The 20,702-nt window shown below is 42.9% G+C and overlaps 1 protein-coding gene across 7 annotated transcripts in view; it reads left to right on the forward strand.

The window, feature by feature from the left end:
- Positions 1–20,702, forward strand: part of CCN6 (cellular communication network factor 6) — a 99,089-nt gene that overhangs the window by 76,897 nt on the left and 1,490 nt on the right. For 2 of the 7 annotated variants that reach the window (XM_032484724.1, XM_032484725.1), the window contains 3 exons: positions 12,681–12,978; positions 16,567–16,809; positions 19,930–20,123. In XM_032484724.1, the coding sequence (XP_032340615.1) occupies positions 12,681–12,978; positions 16,567–16,809; positions 19,930–20,123 (735 nt within the window). Of the gene's footprint in view, positions 1–7,112; positions 7,366–12,680; positions 12,979–16,566; positions 16,810–18,604; positions 18,669–19,929; positions 20,124–20,702 lie in introns of those variants that run through there. The other 5 variants (XM_032484726.1, XM_032484727.1, XM_032484723.1 and 2 more) reach the window with 5 other exon arrangements.

Consider the following 20,702-nt stretch of genomic DNA (forward strand, 5'->3'; position numbering starts at 1 on the left):
GTTTGCTTCTTTCCTAACCTGTTAATTCCAATTGATCGTATTCCAAAAAAAATTACACAGATTGACCAAATAGTATTAAAACCAGTGATACATGACTACACAAAGAAAGAGGGCTGTATTACCAATGAAAATTAAGCTTCATGCTTTGGAAAGACTCAGTGAAGGAAAGTCGATTTTAAAAGTGTTGCTGAATTATATTTGATGGTTATTAGTATAGCATCTAGAAAGATTCCTGAGTCAGGATGCTTTGCACTGTCTTTAAATCTCCTTTCACTAAGGAAACTCCGTGAGACAACACAAAAGATGCATTGTGTCCGTGTGGTTTGCAAAGAAAGGAGATAACACAGCACTCTAATCAGCAAATCCATATTCGAAGAAAAGGCACTGGCCAAATAAAAGGATGAGTGAGTGAATATACATTTAAGAAGTTCCCTGTTACAATCAAATGTTGGCTGCGGAAATGTATCATTTGTGCGTGTGATTCTTTTTGTCTGAATGGATTATCGCCCTCTACTGGTCATTAGTGAGGGATGCCAACCGTGGATCGCATGGAGGCCCCACCCACGGGTTCCTTTCAGAGCCCATCTTTTCAGTAAGAATGTGCAGATTTCCGGTTACAATGCCGGCTGAAAATGCAGCCATGCTCACATCAATAGAATGAAGTTATTTTACATCCAAAGTGAGCGCATCTATTTATTTTCTTCTAGTTATAAAATACTGTTTTATAGGTGAGTGATGAACATTACACACCCTCACCCCAACCCCACACGATTTTATTGCCTTTTAATCACACTCGGTAATATTTTTAAATGGATGTTGATTTAAAAGGCGGTTGCCTTCAAGAAATACGGTTGCCATTCTTTGGTGCCGCTGTTAACAATGACAATGCAATGTGAAATAAAAATAATTTTGACTATTGAAAGGCCTAATCTTTTTATGAATGAGAAAAATAACGTGTGCAACAGAGAGCTCTCTCCTCCCACATCAAGGGACTTGGCAAGGAGGGAAAAGGGATGTTGCAGAGACTGCGGGGTACCCGGCGAGATGGCGGCGGGCTCCGCCCACCTCTGCGGCAGCGTTACAACTAGCACTGCAGGGCTCTGCGGCTACGCTGCGCCGCCTTTCTTCCCCGCACTGGGGCCGCACGGGGGAGGAGGGCCGGTACGTTTGCCCAGTGCGCCATCTCGCGTCCGTTGGTGTTCATTGCAGGTTGGATGTGGAAAATTAGAAACTGCAGTCTAAATTGCGCATGGAGCAACACTTCGCCTTCAAAAGGAGATCTGATGTTAAAAGGCGAAAAAAAAATAAATGTCTTGTTTATTCATTTGCCTGAAAAACGAATAACTTAAGGCTAGAAATCCCAAGTGCCCATCAGGTAAAGTTAAAACAGGGATTAGCAAGAACCTGCCCGTCATTCTATGGGTACCAAGGCTATGTCGCCAGGTCTCATGAGTTTCCACTCTCAAGTGACTCAGTCTAGGAGGGAAAACCCATACAAACATATGTCCAGCTAATTTGAGGTTCATGTTAAGAACGAATACATTTTTAGTATAAATATGTCCTATATATACTAAAAAATTTAACTGGATATTTTATCGTTATTATTATCATACTTTTTATTAGCTAAATCTGGCAGTCCTCCATGGAAACACATGATTGCAATACAGGTTTGACAAAGTCATTAGATATGCACAAAGAGCTTGAAGAACTTAACTCGGCAGTGTTGGTTAGGAAGGCTTCTAAGGGGAGAGTCACTAATGTGAATGGTTCACCAGACCAGTGAACAGTGGGCAGGGTTCTCCTGGTAGAACCACAAAAACAAAGGCAGGAGGCTGGGAAAACTCCAAGCAGAGCAGTTCTGTGCTGCGTAAATGTAGGGGCGAGGAGGGGCGAGGCCCCAGGGAAGGTTGCTGCATCACAGAGGGTCTTCCATTGAGCTAACCAGGAGCAGGATTTTATCCCAGGTGTAAGGGGGTGAAAGAGAAAGGTTTTTAGTAGGATAGTGACTTGGTCAAACTTGTGTTTAAGGAAGATAAATCTGCAGCCGTGTCGAGGATGGATTAGAGGGGTTAAGAAAGCCAGAGATGGGGAGGGCTGGAGGAGACTCTCCAAGGTCAGCGAGCTCATAAGTAGCAGAACTTGGATGTGAAGTCCAGCATCCTGTCAACCTGCCAGCGGGCCTACATGTATAATTGGATTATGATTCACAAATGCCATCATTTTGAAGCTCAGGGATGACACCACAGTATGCCTGTTCTCCTTTCTCTGAAAGATGAGCTCCACCCATCTTCAGAAATACAGGAAATACCTTGTCCTCCTCTTCTCTTCCTTCCTGCTTCTCATGAGGCCTCTCAGTGCCTGCATCTGATTAACTCAGCTCCCTTTCCCACACAGGGCTCCCCCTGCAAACCAGTCTAACAGGGCCAAGTGACAAAGTCAATTAGATCCTTTGAGGTATTTGGCCTTGTTTTCCTTGGGCTGCAGCCTGACTTTCTGATGCCCTGGGAACGAGGGCACCTGCTTCTTTTCAAGGAGACTCTGCTGCGAGGCCCACGCAGATGGCAGGGCCAGCGAGTTGTGGTTGTCAGGGGCTGCTCATTCTTGGACCTGGTTCACTACAAGCTGGATGGGAGGCCAAGCAGAGCCAGGCCATCCTGGGACTCTGGCAACCGTTATCCCAGGTGGGGGCGTTGGCAGCACCTTAGCAGGCCTGGTGCAGCCCCGCAGAGAGTGCACAGGTGTTGGTAAAAGAGGTTTGTGTAGGTTAGTGGAGGAAGAGAGAGTAAACCTGCTCTCCCAGTCATGCATCATGAAATTCATGTTGGGATCTCCAGGTGAGAGCTTTGTTTTTAAAAAAAAAAAAAAAAAGCTACATTTAACAGAAGACATACACATAGGAAAGAGGTAAATGAGAAGTGCAACAATTAGTAATAGTTAGAAACAGGGCACAAAAGGATGCAGTGGATAAATTATGCAAGATCATAGACATGACTAGCTTTGGCAGTTTTAGGGTGATTTTAAAAGAAGTCCTTTTAAATACCCAAGAAGTTTGGATTGAAGACCTGCCATTTGACTGTCCTTCAGCACCATGGGGCTGGAATAGCAACTGGCTGGAAGAATCCCCGATTAGAGATCTAGGTGTAGAACCAGCCGGAGGCGGATAGAGAGCTGACGCTGGTATAGACATCCTGGCATGGATTGTGGTTCTGAGGCCTGTGGATTTTCAGGGGCGAGCGCTCACTCCAGGAGAACGGTGGTTTTGTGAGACTAAACAGTATTTGTAGCAAGGCTGAACATGAAGCCACAAATCTGGGAGTGTAGGAAACATCTGTTTCTTCATTTCCTTCAAATTCAAATTTTAATTAATTAAATTAATTAATTAATTAATTAAAATTAAAGTTCACATTTAAGTTAAACCTGGCTCTGAGCCACCCTCCCCCATCTCCATCTGGAGAGACATGTATTATTCTAAGCCGCTGTTGGAGTGTGGCTCCCACCACCACCACCGCCACCATCAGAGGTTAAACAACAATCCAGGAGGCCTAGCTGGTGCCTGGGAAAGAGGCCAGGCCTCTGGTCCACACTTTCCGAGCTGACTGCCCACACCCTGATGGTCCATGTCTGCACTGGCACTGAGGGCTCTGCACCGACACAGAGGGCCTCGGGGAACTCGCACAGAGACAGCCTGAGTGTCCAGTCCCCACCCCCACCCTCCACCCCACCTGCTTCCCTTGCTTCCTCTGTGCTGCCGCAGACTCACTCCCCTCTCCCCTCCCAGCCTCAGCTCTTCAGTGAGATCTAGTTTCCCAAAAGACAAGATAAAGCATTGGCAGCTTCCGTCTTCTGCTTGGAGGATGGACGGAAGGGAATATAAATGGCCTCACTAACTTCTCGAAATTAGAGAGGAGACCAAGGGCGGGGGGAACGTTGAGAACACAATGCAAGTTAGTATCTGGATGAACGATCCTGCTACAGAGCACTGTGTAGTTCACAGGCCACGCAGAGAGGCAGCAGAGCAGGTGGCTTAAACGCTCGGGATCTTGGTTCTACCTCTTGCTCTCCTCAGTTTCCTCAAAGATGGTAGTCAACGGACCCCCCGGCAGGGATGCTGCGAGGATCCGCTGAGTCCATGACGCACACTTTTGGAGCGTTCCTACTCCAGTAATGTCTGTCTCTTCTCTTGGACTGACAATAGTTCCCTCTCCACCATGGATAAGAGAAGGAAAGAAGGACGAGGGGATGAGGGAAGGGAGACTCATCCACTGCTCAGTGTGCTGCAGACCTGTGGCGCTGATCTCTGCCTGCCTAGGTGGCGCAACCTCCCAGGAGAAGGCACTGTTCTAGCCGAGATGATGTCCCTGATAGAAGGATTTCAGGAATCCTACGGCGAGGGCAGTGGGGTGTGCGCTTCACGGAGAGAGCGTGTCACCATCGGAGGTGCGCGTTTTGCCGGTGGAGAGAGCACTGGACCGGAAGTCTTCAGCCAGCTTCCTCTCTCAGCTCTCTGTGCCACCTCCTCACAGGCGTCCTCCCTGCCCCCAATCTAAATGAGCTCCTACCTGTTGTTCTCTCATGTGGTTTCTTGTTCTTTGCTATTAGCTCTTAGCTTGTATTCAGTTTTTAGCCATGGATACTTTGCGTGTTTGTTCAGCGTCTTCTCTCCCCATAGATTATATAGCTCTGGAGGATTACGTGTGTTCTGTTGACCAAGTACAATCACTTAACCTCAACTTTTTACTCTGTTAAATGAGGATGGTAATACGCTTTTGCCTACCTCACTGAGCTGTGAAATTAAAAAAGATAATACATGTGAACTTCCTTATAAATCATGAAACAGGATGCAAACATTGGTTATGCTCAGTGACATGTCTATTTGAATGTGTATCATAAGCCAAACCCCTGTGAAATGAACACCTAGGCAGATGGACATTTTATTAAATGAGATAATAGACGGAAGCGCTTAGAGCAGGATGTCACCGTGATGGCTCTTGTCATCTAAAGTAGAAGTTGGCAGTCCCAACCTCTAGAAATATCCTATTCACTTAGTCCATCCATAGTAGGCTTGAACTAGCTAAACAGGAGCAAGCCCATGGCTGGAGATGTCCAAACACATGTGACAGCAGGTAATCCAGACCCATCCATTCCATACACTGGGGAATTCCAAGTTCATTCTCAAGTAGGATGTTCCTTCCCTACCAAGAGGCAAGGATGGTGAGTATGACACCTTCCCGGCCCATGGCAGAGAGACTGCAGAGGGAGGGAAGCCATTTCCAGAAAAATGGCTGCTGTTGCCAGCATTTCACAGAGACCTAATGTGGGGAGCATGAATCTCAAGTTCAAACACTAAACAGATGCATGGCATCACATTTGGAATAGGAGGGATGTAGCTGATAATTATGCTAATCCTGGGCTTAGATTCTTCTGCTTTTGATAAACCAGTGACGAAATAAGAAATGATCCTTTCTCATGGCCCATGTGATGCAGGAATCACTGAGGCTGGGAACCCAAAGGTCAGATGGTGTTAAGCCAGAGAGAGAAAAATAATAGTCAGATTGGACCAATGTGGACCCATCTTCCTTCGCTACGCTGTTCTCGGGAGTCCAAGCTTATACTGCCATATGACAGGCCAGTAAGTCGAGAGATGAGTTGTTGGGGGCAAGGAATGGTGACTATTTGGAAAGCCAGCAGACCTGAGGTAGAAGGTAGTGGACTAGTGTCCCAAAGAACCATCTTCCCAGAGTCAGATTTCAGGTTTCCTTTATGCTAAAAGGAGGAGTGATTTCCTGGTTCTGGCTGGATTCGGAAGGCATGTGTTAATTTCTTCCTTCCCATAGCCATTCACAGGTGGGCCTGGCCAGGATGTTTCCTGTGAACTAAACAAAGGTATTTTAGCTTAACCTCATTACTTGGGAGGCAGGGTTCCCAGAGATGGACCATTATGTATAATTTAAGCTTATAGGCAGCATCCCTTTAGTGATTAACTTGTAATCGAATACAGAGGGTCTTTCCTATTACACAGGTTTTTGTCCTATTTCTCAGGGAGGAGGGAAGGGATAAAGAGTGGACCTTGTAAGTACACTGGGTATTCCTTGTTGTTTGGTGTGTATGTAATTATGGGGTAATTGACTACTTAGTAAACTGTGTAGAAGATATGTGTACATTTTATGGAGTCCTTGGTCTCTGAGGACCCCAGATTCCCTGTTGTTGGCCCAGTTTTTTTCCAGGTCTTGGGCTGGTGAGTTCCACTCACTATGTCTTTATACACAGAAACAAAGGTAAGCAGTGAGCCCAGGAGAGGTAAGGTAACAGGTAAAAGGAGGAGAGGTAACAGGTCAAAGGGAATAGAAATCGGCCCTAGGATGGGCCGGGAAGGTGGGCCAGACCCTGGATCCACAAGAAGACAAAGCCTCATGGCAGACGCCTGTCAAGATAACTGGTCAAAGACCAAGGTCGAGAAAGTCGGGTACGAGGTCACACACAACTGGACACAGGAGATGGGCTGGTGACTACACAGGCCAGGGGAGGGGGCAGAATTAGAAGGATAGGGGGACACAAATCTGTAATAATTTTTTAAAAAATCTGAATTTGTTAAATGAATGACAGCCACTAGTGCAGTTGTTTTACCCTAGCTCCAAAAGATTGGGGTTAACTTTACTCTCATGAGGCCCTGACCACAGAAGGGGGCTTCCCCTCAGGCCAGGCACCTCAAGCAGGCGTCCACCTGTGTTCCATCTACATTTCCCCAAACCTAATCCATCTGGTGTGAGAGACGCGCTGTAGTAGAGGTAAGTATAGGGCACAGCGATTAGAAGCTGGGGGAGTCAGGAAAGGCCTGTGGGATCCTGTTCGGGACGTGGAGGGAGAAGCCCCAGCGCAGGCTGTGATGCGACCGCTGCGGGCAGAGGTCAGGCCAGTACCCGCCAGGGGAAGCAAGCAGCACAGAGAAGGCCTGGGGCAGGCCAACTCAGACGAGAGGCTGAGGCTAAGGAGGGAAAATTCATCTAACTTCATCATTTTGCCCAAGGCTGGGCTCTGATCTCTAGGAGCGGGTAGAACAGTTACTCAAACAGAAGTCATCACTGATCTGCCCTTCTCAGCCTGGGAGGAGCGCGCCCCTGGCCACCGCGGAGGTAAATAAGAGAAGAGTCGCCTGAAAGTAAACAGGGTATTAAAAGGGATCCGGGAAAGCTGAGTCTGAAAGCAGGAGCACCAAGTGAGGAGCTGGGAGGTGGAGGCGTGGGTCCTTCCGCCAGGAGACAGAGGAGAGCTTTGTGCGGCGCCGGCCTCCCATCTCCAGCTGCGGCGCGGGCCGGGGACATGCGGGGCCCGCTCCTCTCCACGCTCCTCCTGGCTGCTCTGTCGCAGGTAGGTCCTGGCTTTCACGCCACTCCTGCCCCCAGGGACTGCGGCAGCTCTTATTTCTCCAGGTCAAAAATAAAAAGGCAGGCGAAGATGGGGGGAGAGAAGGGATGCATTCCTTGTGGAAATACTTGCAGACGAGTGGGGAGCCATTTTTCCTCTCCACAGCAAGTCCTGTTTTAGTTCATTAGCTTCAGGAAAGAGTGGAAAACTTTTCTCCCTTTCAGGTAAGGGCACTTAATCCTGCTTCTGATGTGTTTGAACAGCTCCCAAATTTTCATAAGATGTATGGTTTGGCGGGGCCTGACACGCACGCGTGCTCGGGGAGCTGCAGCCCAGCGCGGCGGGTGGGGTGAGCGGTGCCCCGCGGTGGGCGCGCGGCCAGGGCTCAGCTCCCCGCGGTTGGAGCAGAATGTGCCTGGAGCCACTGGAAAAAGTGATCTTGACGACTTCCTTCAGCTAAGCCTGTCCTTGTTTGAAAGGAGCGCTTGGGAACAAACATGTGTATTTTTAAAACATTCTATTACTTAGTCTTTTCTTAACCCATGTGTTTCTCACTTTTCATGAAAGGGAAGCAGTCTGCAGAGACTTTGAAATATTTCAAGCAGCAGACCAAAGGGACGTTTAATTTAATGTGAGCAATTCGTTGCCTTAGTATTTTTTTTTAAGAAGATCGAAACAAGGTGACTTATTTATGGATTTATTTACATGGTGGAGGTTATTGCTAGACCAGAGGACAGAGCTTTGGAAACCTGGTGGTTTAGGAAACAGGGACGAGTCTGTGGTTGATCGGGACAGTAAATGGTAGGTTATTTTAGAAAACAAGGGACTGAAAATTGTTTTTGTTATAAAGGGAGAGATTTAAAATTTTAAAAGGATCGTAGCAAGGATGTCAGTGGTACTGTTAATGGGGAGGGGTGTTTTTCCCCAGTGGGGGTGAGATGGGACTGCTTGTTTCCTGTTCCACCATTCTTGGAAAAGGCCTGTCATTTTCCTGGATTGAGAACTAAAACATATCTCTAAACAGCAAATATTCCAACATAAATATGCCCAAAATAAAAACAAAAGCAAACACACAAAAAAAGGTTATAGATAGAGCAACAAAAAAAATATTATTTTCCTTAACTTTGCCATTGTGAATTTCTGAAGGCTCTGATAATACCTACCTTTTACTGAACACCTAGCATGTGCCAAGTAGTATGCCAGGCACTTTAGTCATGAACTTCATCCTCAAAATAACCTTGCAAAGTGGATATTATTAGTCCTGTTTTACAGAGGAGGGTTGAGGCTTAAAGATCAAATAAATGAAAGTTATCTAAGATCCCAGCTATACATAAGCTCAGCTCTGTGGTCAAGGCCCTCGTTCCTTCTGTGTCGTCATTCTGATGATTCTTTTGTTGTTGTGAGATTTTGATTTTGAAAACAATCAAAATGTCCAAAGAAAAGATAAGAAATATATATAATCCTTTTTATTTACCACATATTTGCCATTTCCAGGACCCTTCATTTCTTCCTGTATTTCTAAATTGCTATCTTTTGTAATTTTCCCTTCAGATTGAAGAGCTTCCTTTAGTACTTCTTGTAAGGCAGGCACACTAGCAACAGTTTCTCTCAGTTTTTGTTTATCTGGAAATGTCTTAATTTCACCTCATTTTTGATAGTTTCACTGGAGATAGAATCCCAGGTTGACAGTTTTGTTTTTTCTTTTTAGTATTGTCTCCTGGTGTCTTGTTCTCCTTCTCCTCCTTTTTAAAAAGACCTAATTTTTAAGGGAAGTTTTTGGGTTACAGAAAACCTGAGAGGCAGGTACAGAGATTTTCTGTATACTGCCTGCCCGTACAAGTGCAGAGCCTCCCCCCATTATCCACATCCCCTGCAAGAGTGTTACATTTGTTGTAACTGATGCACCCCCACTGACAACATCATAACTGCCCAGAGTCCTTCGTTTTCATTAGCATTCACGCTTGGTGTTGTACATTCTATGAGTTTGGACAAATGTATAATGACATGTATCCACCATTACATTGTCGTGCAGAGTATTTTCTCTGCCCTAAAAATCCTCTGTGCTCCACCTCTGTGCTCCTCCTAACCCTTGGCAGCCATGGATCTTTTTGTCTCCATAGTTTTGCCCCTTTCCAGAATGTCATGTATTTGGAATCATACAGTATGTACACTTCAGATTGCCTCCTTTCACTTAGAAATATGCATGTCTTTTCATGGTTTGATAGCGCATTTTCTTTCAGCACTGAATAATATTCCACTGTCTGGAGGTACCACTCACCTACTGAAGGATGTCTTGGTTTCCTCCTTTCAATAACAAGTCAGATCTTGTTTTTATTGTTATTCTTTTGTGTGTAATACTCCCCCCTTTCTCAGGCTGATTTCAAGATTTTTCTCCTTATCTGTGGTTTTCAACAGTGTTACCTTGTGACCTCAGATTATGTAGAAGTGCTTCAATACTGGAAAGGTGATCAGGTGTCCCCAGGTGGGCAGTTTTGGGAGTGGGCACTTCGTTAGAGGGAGCAACGTGAGGAAAAACATGGAGGAGAAACCGACCTGGCGCATTAGTACACTGCACGGCATAGGAGGAGACGGCACTGAGCGCCACGGCTAGAGAGAACAGCACACAGAGGGCTTTAGACACCGTGCTCAGAAGTCTGGGCTGTGTACTGTTGACAGTAGAAGGAACCACTGATGGGCTTTGAGGAGTAAAATCAGATATGTTTTTTAAAGAGATACTCCCAGCTGTGACATAGATTCATTGGACAAGTCATTCTTGAGGGTGGGAGAGCAGTTAGAAACTTGCTACAAGAGCACTTAGCAGCAGTGAAGATGGGAAAGAGTGACTAGTTGTAGGGCTGTGAGGAGAATAGGCAGGATTGGTCGCTGAATGACTTTGGGGGGTCGGGGTGGGGAGGGTGACATGGATGACTCCTGGATTCTAACTCCAAAGTACAGAGAAGCTGTCTCAGGTGGGTGGGGCAATAAGTTTGGGATGTAAGTTTTCTCAGTAGGACCATCTAGTGAAGATGTCCATTTGGCAGTCAGCTGTATGGGTCTGAGCTCAGTGGAGAAGTCCTGGATGGAAATTTAGATTTAAAGCTGCATACGGTGGAAATTGAAGGCAAGGAGGTGGACAAGATGGCCAAGAGACAGTGTGCAGAGTGAGAACAGCAAAACATGAAGGTCATGAAATACTTGTAAACCCAAATCAGGGTAACAGGAGCCTGCAAAGGAGACTGAGAAAGTATGTTTAGAAATGGGGGCAGAACTGGGGAGGCTGGTGCCTTGAAAGCCAAGGAAGAGGATTGATTGAGAGTCAAAGACCTTAGATGGGTGGGGCAAGGAGAGGGCCAAGAAGGTCCATGAACATGAGCCCAGCTGAGAGGCCACTGAACCTGGCTAGGGGTCCCTGGTAACCACGGCTGAACCCAGGCAAGGTTGAGAAGTGGACACTCATTCACTATTTCTAGCCTCGCTCTTTCTACTCCCTTCTACATTTGAAATTTCCATTTCCCCTCCTCCTCTTCCAGAAGTGCAGCACTGTATCCTCAAAGTCTATTTTCACATTGTATATTCAACCTGAATAGTAGCTGAACACATTACTCTGGGGGTTATGTGTTTCATAAGAAAAAAGACTGAGGGATTAATGGTGGAATTTCAAACGGATACTTTTAAATGTAGAGTTTTTGAGTTGGAAGGAGATTTAGATCTCTGGATCAATCCAACTGCCTTCCAGTCCATGAAATAAAAATGGAGAGTTAATTACAGAAATTACTTGCCAGGCACTGTGCGAAGTGCTAACAGTACACTAGCAAGTCAACTTGCAGTCCCTGAGGCTGGGTAGCTTTATGGTGAGTGGAGAGGCACTTAAACATATAATTTCAGTACACAGACATGTAAAAGGGAGCATGGAGAGGTTACAGAAAGTTCTGGAAAAGGTGATAACTCAGTGAAGGAGTCGGGGCAGGTGAATAAGATTTCAAGCAGAAGGCACAGCATCAGATATGCACAGAATCACAGACACTTTCACTTGCTGGAAGCTAAGGAACTCAAGAGACCAGGAGGGTCCTGAATGAGGAGGGTCCTGAATGCTGTGCTCAGGGGCCTGCACTTGCCTGCAGGTCGGTGACTTTAGGTGTGACGGATGAAGGAGGTGGAGCAGATGAGGTTGACCTTCAGCTTCCTGGCTTGGGGAACTCAGTGGACGGTGCCACCATTCATAAAAGTGGAGATGATTAGTGGAGGAGCAGTTTATTGGGGGAAGGGAGATGGTGAGGTGCCGTGGGACATCCAAGTGGGGTGTACCCAGCAGAAATGAATGAGTTCATTGTGAGGTTAGGGGGAGAGTCTAGGCTGGTGAGGAGAAACAGATGCAGAGATTCAGTGATCAGTTCAATATCAAAGCTAGTTTGTGGCCAGACCCTGGCCTGGGGAAGGGAGGAGGGTAAGGATTGAGAGCCCAGGCTCTATGATCCACCTGCCTGGTTTAAGTCCCTCTTCTACCATTTACCTCGAGCAGATTAAATAATCTGACCCTCATGGTCCTCATTTATTGCATGGGTTGTATGGTTTCCTATTGGTATTGTAACAAAAGGCCATAATCTTTGTGGCTTAAAACAGCACGAATTTACTATCTTACAATTCTGGACATATGTAGTCTGAAAATAGGCCATACAGAGCTGAAATCAGGGCAGGGCTGTGTTCTTTCTGGGGAGTCTGTGGGAGACTCTGTCCTTGGCCTTTTCCAGCTTTAAAAAGCTGCCCACATTCCTTGGCTCAGGACCCCTTTCAGCAGTGGCATCTTGTCTACCCCTGCATCTACCATCACATCTTCTCTGGCACGCCTGTCTCTCTCTTTCCCTTGTAAGGAAGAGTAGATTAGAGGGGGAAATTGGGAGTTTGTTTGGGGTCATGTTCAGTTTGCGATGCCTGGCAAGTATCTAAGTGGAGATCTGTGAAGGAGGCAGTTTGAGTTCATGAGAGAGGCCTGGGTAGAGATCAGAGACACAGTGAAGGGAGGTACTTCTGAAGTCTTACCCACAGGGGGCACCACTGTTGAGAGATGAAGGTGATGAGAAGAAACCAGTAAAAGAAACTGAGAAGGAGCCATCAGTGAGAAAGGAGGAGCAGGAGTCATACATTGGAGGCTGAGTGCAGAGAAGTTTTAAGAGATTGATCATGTCAAAAACTGATAGATATTATTATTGTTACAACTCACTGCACCATTCTAGCAATTTTCGAGAAATCCTATTTCTAATAAAACTTCTGGAATTAGTTTGAGGAACCATTTCTAATCTCAACTTTACTGTCAAATGAAGTTCTGCTGCAGGGCCCAGGGTACTGGGCTGCTCGACACGGCACCTGAAGGAAGGCCTGGAGAAGCGTCAGAAGTGCACCATCGTAAACAGTTTTGTCACTGGCCCTGTAGATGCCCTCGTCAGAAGCCCAGTTGCCCTCCTGGAGTGAGCTTGGTGAGAGATGGCTGTGGATGCTGTAAAATCTGTGCTAAGCAACCAGGGGACACCTGCAACGAAGCTGACCTCTGTGACCCCCACAAAGGGCTGTACTGTGACTACTCAGCAGACAGGCCTAGGTACGAGACCGGAGTGTGTGCATGTAAGTATTTCCTTCTGGGCCAGCTGGAAGATGTTGAATCTAGACAGGATTTTTTTCCTCCAATTGTTAATTTGGAACAATCAGCTTAGTCTGACTATGAGGTGGGTTTGGTTTTCATGCACCAATAAGACTGGCTTTGTCATGCTGGACACCATGTGAAATGAGCAGGTATTTACACCTGTTCAGAAACCTGCTATTTTTATTGCATTGAAATGATCTTGCAGTTCTTCTCAAGTAATTGCTTTTAATGATAAAAATAGGAGAAACTAGGTACATAGAGTCTGACTTCTTAAAGTGCCACAAAATGACATCTTTTGTTAATACTGTCAAAAAACAATGTAAATTCAGCCTTTTCTGTACTAAAAACAATCTTGCTTAACATGTAAGGATACATACCTAATATTCAGACAGACTGCTTTAATCTCATACTTCCCAACTATCAAGTTACTGTGCTTGTTACTGAGGCAGATTTGTAAAAAGGAAGGTAGGGGTACCCTAAGTGACAACCAGACCCTCAGCGTTATGGATCTTAGCTCTGGAGGCTGCTTGAGACCATCTAAACCTACAATAACACCTTGGAAATAATTCAGGATGCTGATTTATTTAGGATTAAAAAATAAAACTTCTCAGGGAAGAGAAATAACTTCTGTCAGCTGGGCAGTTGAGTTTCTCTGTGGAAAAGCCTAAATGGGAAGGCAAATTACTGGCTGAAGTTCGACTGAGCATGGAATGGGAACACAGCTTTGGAGGTGGGCTGAATGTGGAACCATTCCAGTTTGATAGCCTGATGCCCCTGTCAGCACTTTATTACACTGGTTAAGAATGTAGGCTTTGGGCTCAAATTCTGAGCTCTGTCTGCTGAGTGACCTTGATCAAATTGCTTAACCTCTCTGTGGCTTAATTATATTATATGCACTTCCTATCTTATAGAGTTGTTAGAAGGATCAAATGAAATAATGAAATAAAACCCAAAACACCTAGCACAATATCTGATGTACAGTAAACTCTCAAAAGTGTTAGCTATTACTTACGGAAATTTAAGAGGGAAAACATGACCTATCAGACTCTGGCATTCAGGACACCCCTTTCTCCCAAACAGTGCTGGGCAAGTTATTTCATTAACCTAACAAAGTCTTAGCATCCACTGCTGAGCCAGGCAACATGACCAGCAGCTGAGGACACCACAGGGGAAAAAAGATACAGGCCCTGCCTCCACAGCGTCACAGTTTATTGTGTCAGATGGATCTTTCCACAAGTAATTTCATGTGCAATGTGATGAGTATTTTAACAGAGCATAGCCATGAGGATGGGGTGGGGATGATCTCTGACTGGGGTCACAAACTATGGCACAGGGACCAAACCTGGCCTACAGTCTGTTTCTGTAAATAATGCCTCATCGGAGCACAGCCACACCAGTTCAGTTACATATGGTCTGTGGCTGCTTTACAACAGCAGGTCCAGTAGCTGCAACAGAGACTGAATGGTCTATAAAAGCTAAGATACAACTTTACAGAAAATGTGCTGATTCGTGATATAAAACAATGGTTTTTAAGCTTTTTTTTTTTTTTGTCTGAGGATCCCTTTAGTCTTAGAAGTCAATGAGGACCCAAAGAGATTTTGTTTATGTGAGTTATCTGTTGGTATTTAGTGGATTAGAAATGTAAAAATATTTACATTTACATGATGTACATGATATTTACTAATTCATTAAAAAATAACAAACCCATTGCAAAATAATAGGAATAATATATATGTGAAAAAAATTTATTTTCAAAAGAAAAATTTAGTGAGAAGAGTGGAAATGGAATTGTTTCACATTTTTGCAAATCTCTCTTAAGGTCTAGCTTAACAGAAGATAGCTAGACTCACATCTGCTTCTGCATTCAGCCTATTGCTGTATGTTGTATTGGTTTGAAACATATGAAAGGATTCCAGTCTCACAAAGATTTATCTTTGGAAAAGGAAGGAATATTTTAATAGACTTTTCAAATAACTGTGAGTATTCTTTTTGGGTATTGTATTAAAATTTGAGAAATGGAGTTTCTTAAATTAGCTGTATCACATGGAATCTGAAACTGTATTAATAAGCTTGTCAAATTCTGTGATTTTAAAATACACTAGTCTATCCAAGACCTACTTGGAATGGGGCTTTTCTTCGTGCATAATTTTGTAATACCACTGCATTAATTATTTGGAAAATATCAGTTGGGAATAATGGGTTATGTAGATTTTTTTTATAAATCACATTAATATCCATGTCATCAGAAAAGTCTACATATTAGGTAGCTATAAAGATCTCAGTGGTGGATACAAGTTTTCCAAAATTCTAATTTTTGCTTGAAAGCTTGAATTCTATCATTGGCAACAAGTACTGTTCATTGTTTTCCTTGAAGTGACAGGCTCACTTTGTTGATAATTCAAGAAAACGTCTGCCAAATACCCAAGTCTGAATAATCATGATTTATCTGTCAGTCATTTCTTCAGGGGAAATTACCACTAAAAAAGTATTTAGTTCAGCCCACAACTCAAACAATAACACAGGTGCTTTTCCTCAAGATAACTACTGCACTTCGGTATAATCTCTAGAGAAATGCTCTATATATGCTTCCTGTTTTGTCACACAGAATATTAAACATGTATTTGATAAGATCTAATAAAATTAGTAATTTTTACTATATCATTAAGGCCATTCTTAGGTAAAACCAAAAACTTACTAAAAATTTTTTTTTGTGCAGTAAGGTAATTAGGTTTATTTATTTTTAATGGCAGTACTGGAGATTGAACCCAGGACCTTGTGCATGCTAAGTATGTGTTCTACCACTTGAGCTGTACCCTCCCTGATTAAAACCTTTTTTTTTTTTTAAGTACATTAATGTATAAGTGCACAGCAAGGAAAATACAGTGACAACCTGTACAGTTTGATTCATGCTCAGGTGCCAGCAGCAGTTTTAGCCACCACTGCTTTTGCACCATCAGTGCAAATATCAACACAGTGAAGACATCAGTCACATCTTAGTATTCTAAAAAGTTTTGACCTCGCAGATTCTGTGAAAGGGCCTCAGTTACTCCCAGGGGTTCACAGTCCCACTTTGAAAACTGCTGATCCAGGTCAAGAATCCCTCCAAGGAAGTGAAAGTTTTTTCTAATTCTCTTAACAAAAAAAATCAGTTACTATGCAGTATTGTGATTAAGCAAATTATGATTTCTTCATCCATTCATGTATCCTAACTTCCTAGGAATATATCCCAGCTTATTGTTGGAGCTGTGTCTCACCAGCCATCAACCCAACTCTGAGGTTTACGATCATTATCTCACTTCTAGAGCCATAGTGATTTTTTAACTTTACTTCAGAACAGGAAACAGGGTCTTAATTACAAAGGTGACCATTTGGGGCTAATAGCCAGTGATATAATAAAAATGTCTCATTTTCACTTTTAACAGATGTCTGTGAAGGAGGTTCCAGCTGGTGCCTAGAAGTTGAGAACTATACTTCATAAAGGAGATAGCAATTTCGTCTGTGGTTTATAACTGGAGGTCTAGACTATCAGTTGTGGCTTTTGGGGTGATTTTGCTCTTTTCTCTTTTCAGACCTTGTAGCTGTGGGATGTGAGTTCAACAGGGTTCATTATCATAATGGCCAAGTGTTCCAGCCCCATCCACTGTTCAGCTGCCTCTGTGTGAGTGGGGCCATTGGATGCACACCTCTGTTCATACCAAAGCTGGCTGACAGTCACTGCTCGGGGGCTAAAGGTGGAAAGAAGACTGATCAATCAAAATGTGGCCTGGCATCGTCACAACAGCAGCTTTCAACAAGCTACAAAACAATGCCAGGTGCTCATAAGTAGAACTGTTTCTCATGTGTGGCTTCGCCTGGTTCTTGTCCATGTGCCTGTTCTGTAGTGAAGGTACCCAGTTAGTACTTGCTGACTGGTGGTCAGTGTGAGACTGAGTGTGCTGTCGTGCCCAGTCTCTGCCTCAGGCAGGTATGCTCTAAATGTCTGAAAAAGGGATTTTTATACTATTCTAGATTTTTCCAGTGAACTATTTCAGTTTTCAAAAGCTCTACTAGGTCAGGAAAACTCTTCTAAAATCTTACCACCTCTGCTTATTTCCATTTAACCTCTTCTCAGGAAAACTGACTTAATACTGTTCACATGCACCCTGGTCTGGAAAAACTTTTATTTGTATCATTATATTATGGGCAAGAAGTGTGAGGTTCCAGTTCCAGAAATTTCCAAAGGCAACTTTTCTATATGATAAAAGCAGAAATGGAAGGCTACTGATGGAAAATATTTGAATTTGTAAATATTATTTCTAAAAACAGAGAAAACTGCTGATAAAAAATTTCCCTTTCATTTACTCTGAAAGTAAAGCTTAACAATTACCAACCTCTCTCTCTAAATAAATGGACACACGGGCATTTTTGAGTAGGTTACCCAGGTATGTGTGGTCAGAAACTTGTAATGAGATTCTTTATTACTCATCTGGAGAACCTGGCCATTTACAGTTGGTATCAGTATATTCATAAACCTTGTATCCTGGTCTGCTCTAAGCTAGCATCTTATTGAAGTGCCAGGAATTTTTGGAGACAGGAGTTTCAAAATGCCAGCAAATGAAGCAGAGGTGAGAAAGGACTCAAAAGGGACAACGTTGATGATAACTGGTTATCTGTGTTTTCATCCAGAAATCAAGAATGCCTTCTTGAAATTTAAAGCTTAAGGAATGAAAAGTACCATAGAAACACAGAATATTTATGTATGCTAAAAACTCTAAATTCACTTATATGGATATTTAATAAAAGTAACTACAATCAGAGAAATAAGTTTTAGATATTTGAAAACTGACTCTTGAAAATTGAACTCCTTTGGGAGTTCAATTATACCAATTGATTGGAAAAAATTTCCCAGGTTGAGAATTTGCATTTACCATACATAGTTATTCAGCTAACAGCATGATAGTAATAATACTCTAAAACTTTTGAAATTATAAGCCCCCATTTTTTTTTCCCAAAACGTACAACAGTTGGTTTTCTTAATTAGATCTGAGTGACTCAGTACAAGTTCTTAGAACCTGTGCGTGAGGCTCCCTGGTGAGAGGCTACCTTAAAGCAGTAGTTGTCCACAAGTGAAGACCTTTGGATAAAGGTCAAGTTGGTCTCCTCTGTGAAGTTAGAGCAATCTCATTGTATTTACTTGGAACCTGGCTGGAGGAGGCATCAGATGGTCATTCTTAGTGGTTAGTGTTTTTGCTACAAAAAAATCTCTCCTCTGCTTAACTTCAAAACTGTATTTATGCGCCCAGACAGGAGTTTAGCTTTTAAAATGAAGCACAATGACACACACAGGCTTTAAGATACATTTGTGATAGTAATTTATAAATGTAGTTAATTCCAGATGGTCTCTGGTTGGACTCTAGCTTTTGCTTGGTTAGCAGGAAGCATGCAGTGACTGCTGCCCTCATGCTTTTTTCACTGCTCATCAGACACTAAACCTTTGCTTTAAAAACCTCTTCTGGCTTCTTGCTTTTTAATGGAATGTTAAGCAAATTTCTAAACTGCAGCTCTTGGCGTAACTTTAAGTGGGGTTACCGGTAACACGATAATCTAACCTCCCTTTATTTATTGCAGATGCGTGCCAGGCTTTTAATCTGCTTCCTGCGCTGTGGTCTTTAAACTGTTGCCTACATTCCAGGTATCTCCGTGTTTCCTCCCCTTCAGTGCTATGTGCAATTGAAGATCCTACTGTAATAACACTGAAAGCGGTATCAAAGTATTCTTTTATTCAGAGATAGCACATACTTCAAAGTGACTGATATTTCCTATCAAGAAAGCATTTTTTAGGGGAGTCTTTTAAAAATTGGCCTTTAAAAGTAATGTAGCAAGAATTTTGCTGTATTCAATTGCAAACTCAAATCACCACCTTGCTCCTGAAGCATCCACTTTAGGATGTGTATTAACCTGTAAGAAATACTTTGAGACAATGAACCAATATGTAGTTTGCTTAAAATGAACCAAGTGCCTGATTCATGAGCATACAAGGAGCTCCCAATGGATTTACAAGGAGATGGAAGAGTTACTGTACCCTCTTTCTATTTTCATTATTCACCCCCTTCCCCTCCCTTGTTGCTCCTAAGCTGCAGGGAGTGAAGGGGACTCCATCTGTCCAACCCACTCACCCACAGATCTATCCATCCATCCACCCATCCATTCCCCATGTTTCTGAAGTGATAATGAAATGGCTCACCAACAGAGGGAATACCATAGGCCTGATACCATAGGGAATGTAACAATTAGGCTGAATGCATAAAATAGAATGGACATTTTCCATGACTTAGTCTATGATTATTTACATTTGTTCAGTGTAATGTAGAGAATTTTCTAAAAGACTGGATTGAAAAAAGTGGAGAAAAAAACAACTGGTCTCACTGATAGCTGAATTCTCAAATGTAACTCTTCTATCGTAGCTTTTAACATATCGCAAAGTTTAACATTAAGACCACGTTGTTCCAAAGATTATCTTGAATTCCCTAATCCTACTAATGTCTGTTTCCATGTCTGTTAGAAATAGTATCAAGCATGAGGCAAGAACCAGAGAAAAGACAGATATCCATCAGCATATAAACCTGAGTTAGTACTCAGAGGATTGGCCAAGCAGAAAGAAGCAAATGGGTACATTACTCAGTTTTTCAAAAAGTATTTTTATTCCTCCTAAGATATTGGACTGTAACACTTGATTGAAAGGTGATTTGGAAGTGGAAAAAAGAGAGAATGATAAATTAGACCATAAGCTTATTTTATTCTGAATTATATTCTATAAAGGTTCAGATCTATTAACTCTTAACAATGATTAAAAATTATCTACATGAGTATATATATATATATATATATATATATATATATATATATATATATACACACACACACACACACAAACATATACTTCTTTACTTTAGCTTATAGGAATCTCCCACTTATATGGAAAAGAAAATGTCTTGTGCAAGCAACAAAGTGGACCCCTTGCTCCAGAACATGTGGGATGGGAATATCTAATAGAGTAACCAATGAAAATAGCAACTGTGAAATGAGAAAAGAGAAAAGACTGTGCTATATTCAGCCTTGTGACAGCAATATATCAAACATGGTAAAGGTAAGGTTTAGCGTTAACTTTATTATAATCCAATATTAAGACCCCTGAAAAGTATGTGTGAATGTGTGTTTAAGGCATGAACGGTGTTTGTTAATAAAACCACCTTATTATAACTCTTAAAGTCAGACTATCTTGGAGGAAAGCAGGTATTAATCTAACTGTACTTTGTGTGAAAAGTTTTATGAGAGGGGTCATGATACCCTGTTGATTCTAGACACTCTAGTAGTGTGGGTCTTGATCAGCCTGATTTGTTGTGGTTGGTACCCCACCATGTGTGTGTGTTTTTTTTTTAAGAGTAGATCCGTTTCCATTTCAGATTCTGACTTTTTTCTATTTGAATTTCATGTAGTGGAACCAAAGCCACTAATAAAAGATTTTGGCTGATACATCATAATTATGAAAACAGACATTATAAACATCAGAGAAGTTCTGATCTTAGATATGTATCACCAACATGGAGAGCGAACCACACCATTTCCAAAACGCTTTGCTTATCTAGTACATGCCAAAGGACTATGATATGATATTTTAAGGTTGCTTTGTATAACTAGACCCAGTCCTACTTCTGGAACTTGGCAA

The sequence above is a fragment of the Camelus ferus genome, chromosome 8, assembly GCF_009834535.1.
Source record: "Camelus ferus isolate YT-003-E chromosome 8, BCGSAC_Cfer_1.0, whole genome shotgun sequence".
Classification (NCBI taxonomy): domain Eukaryota; kingdom Metazoa; phylum Chordata; class Mammalia; order Artiodactyla; family Camelidae; genus Camelus; species Camelus ferus.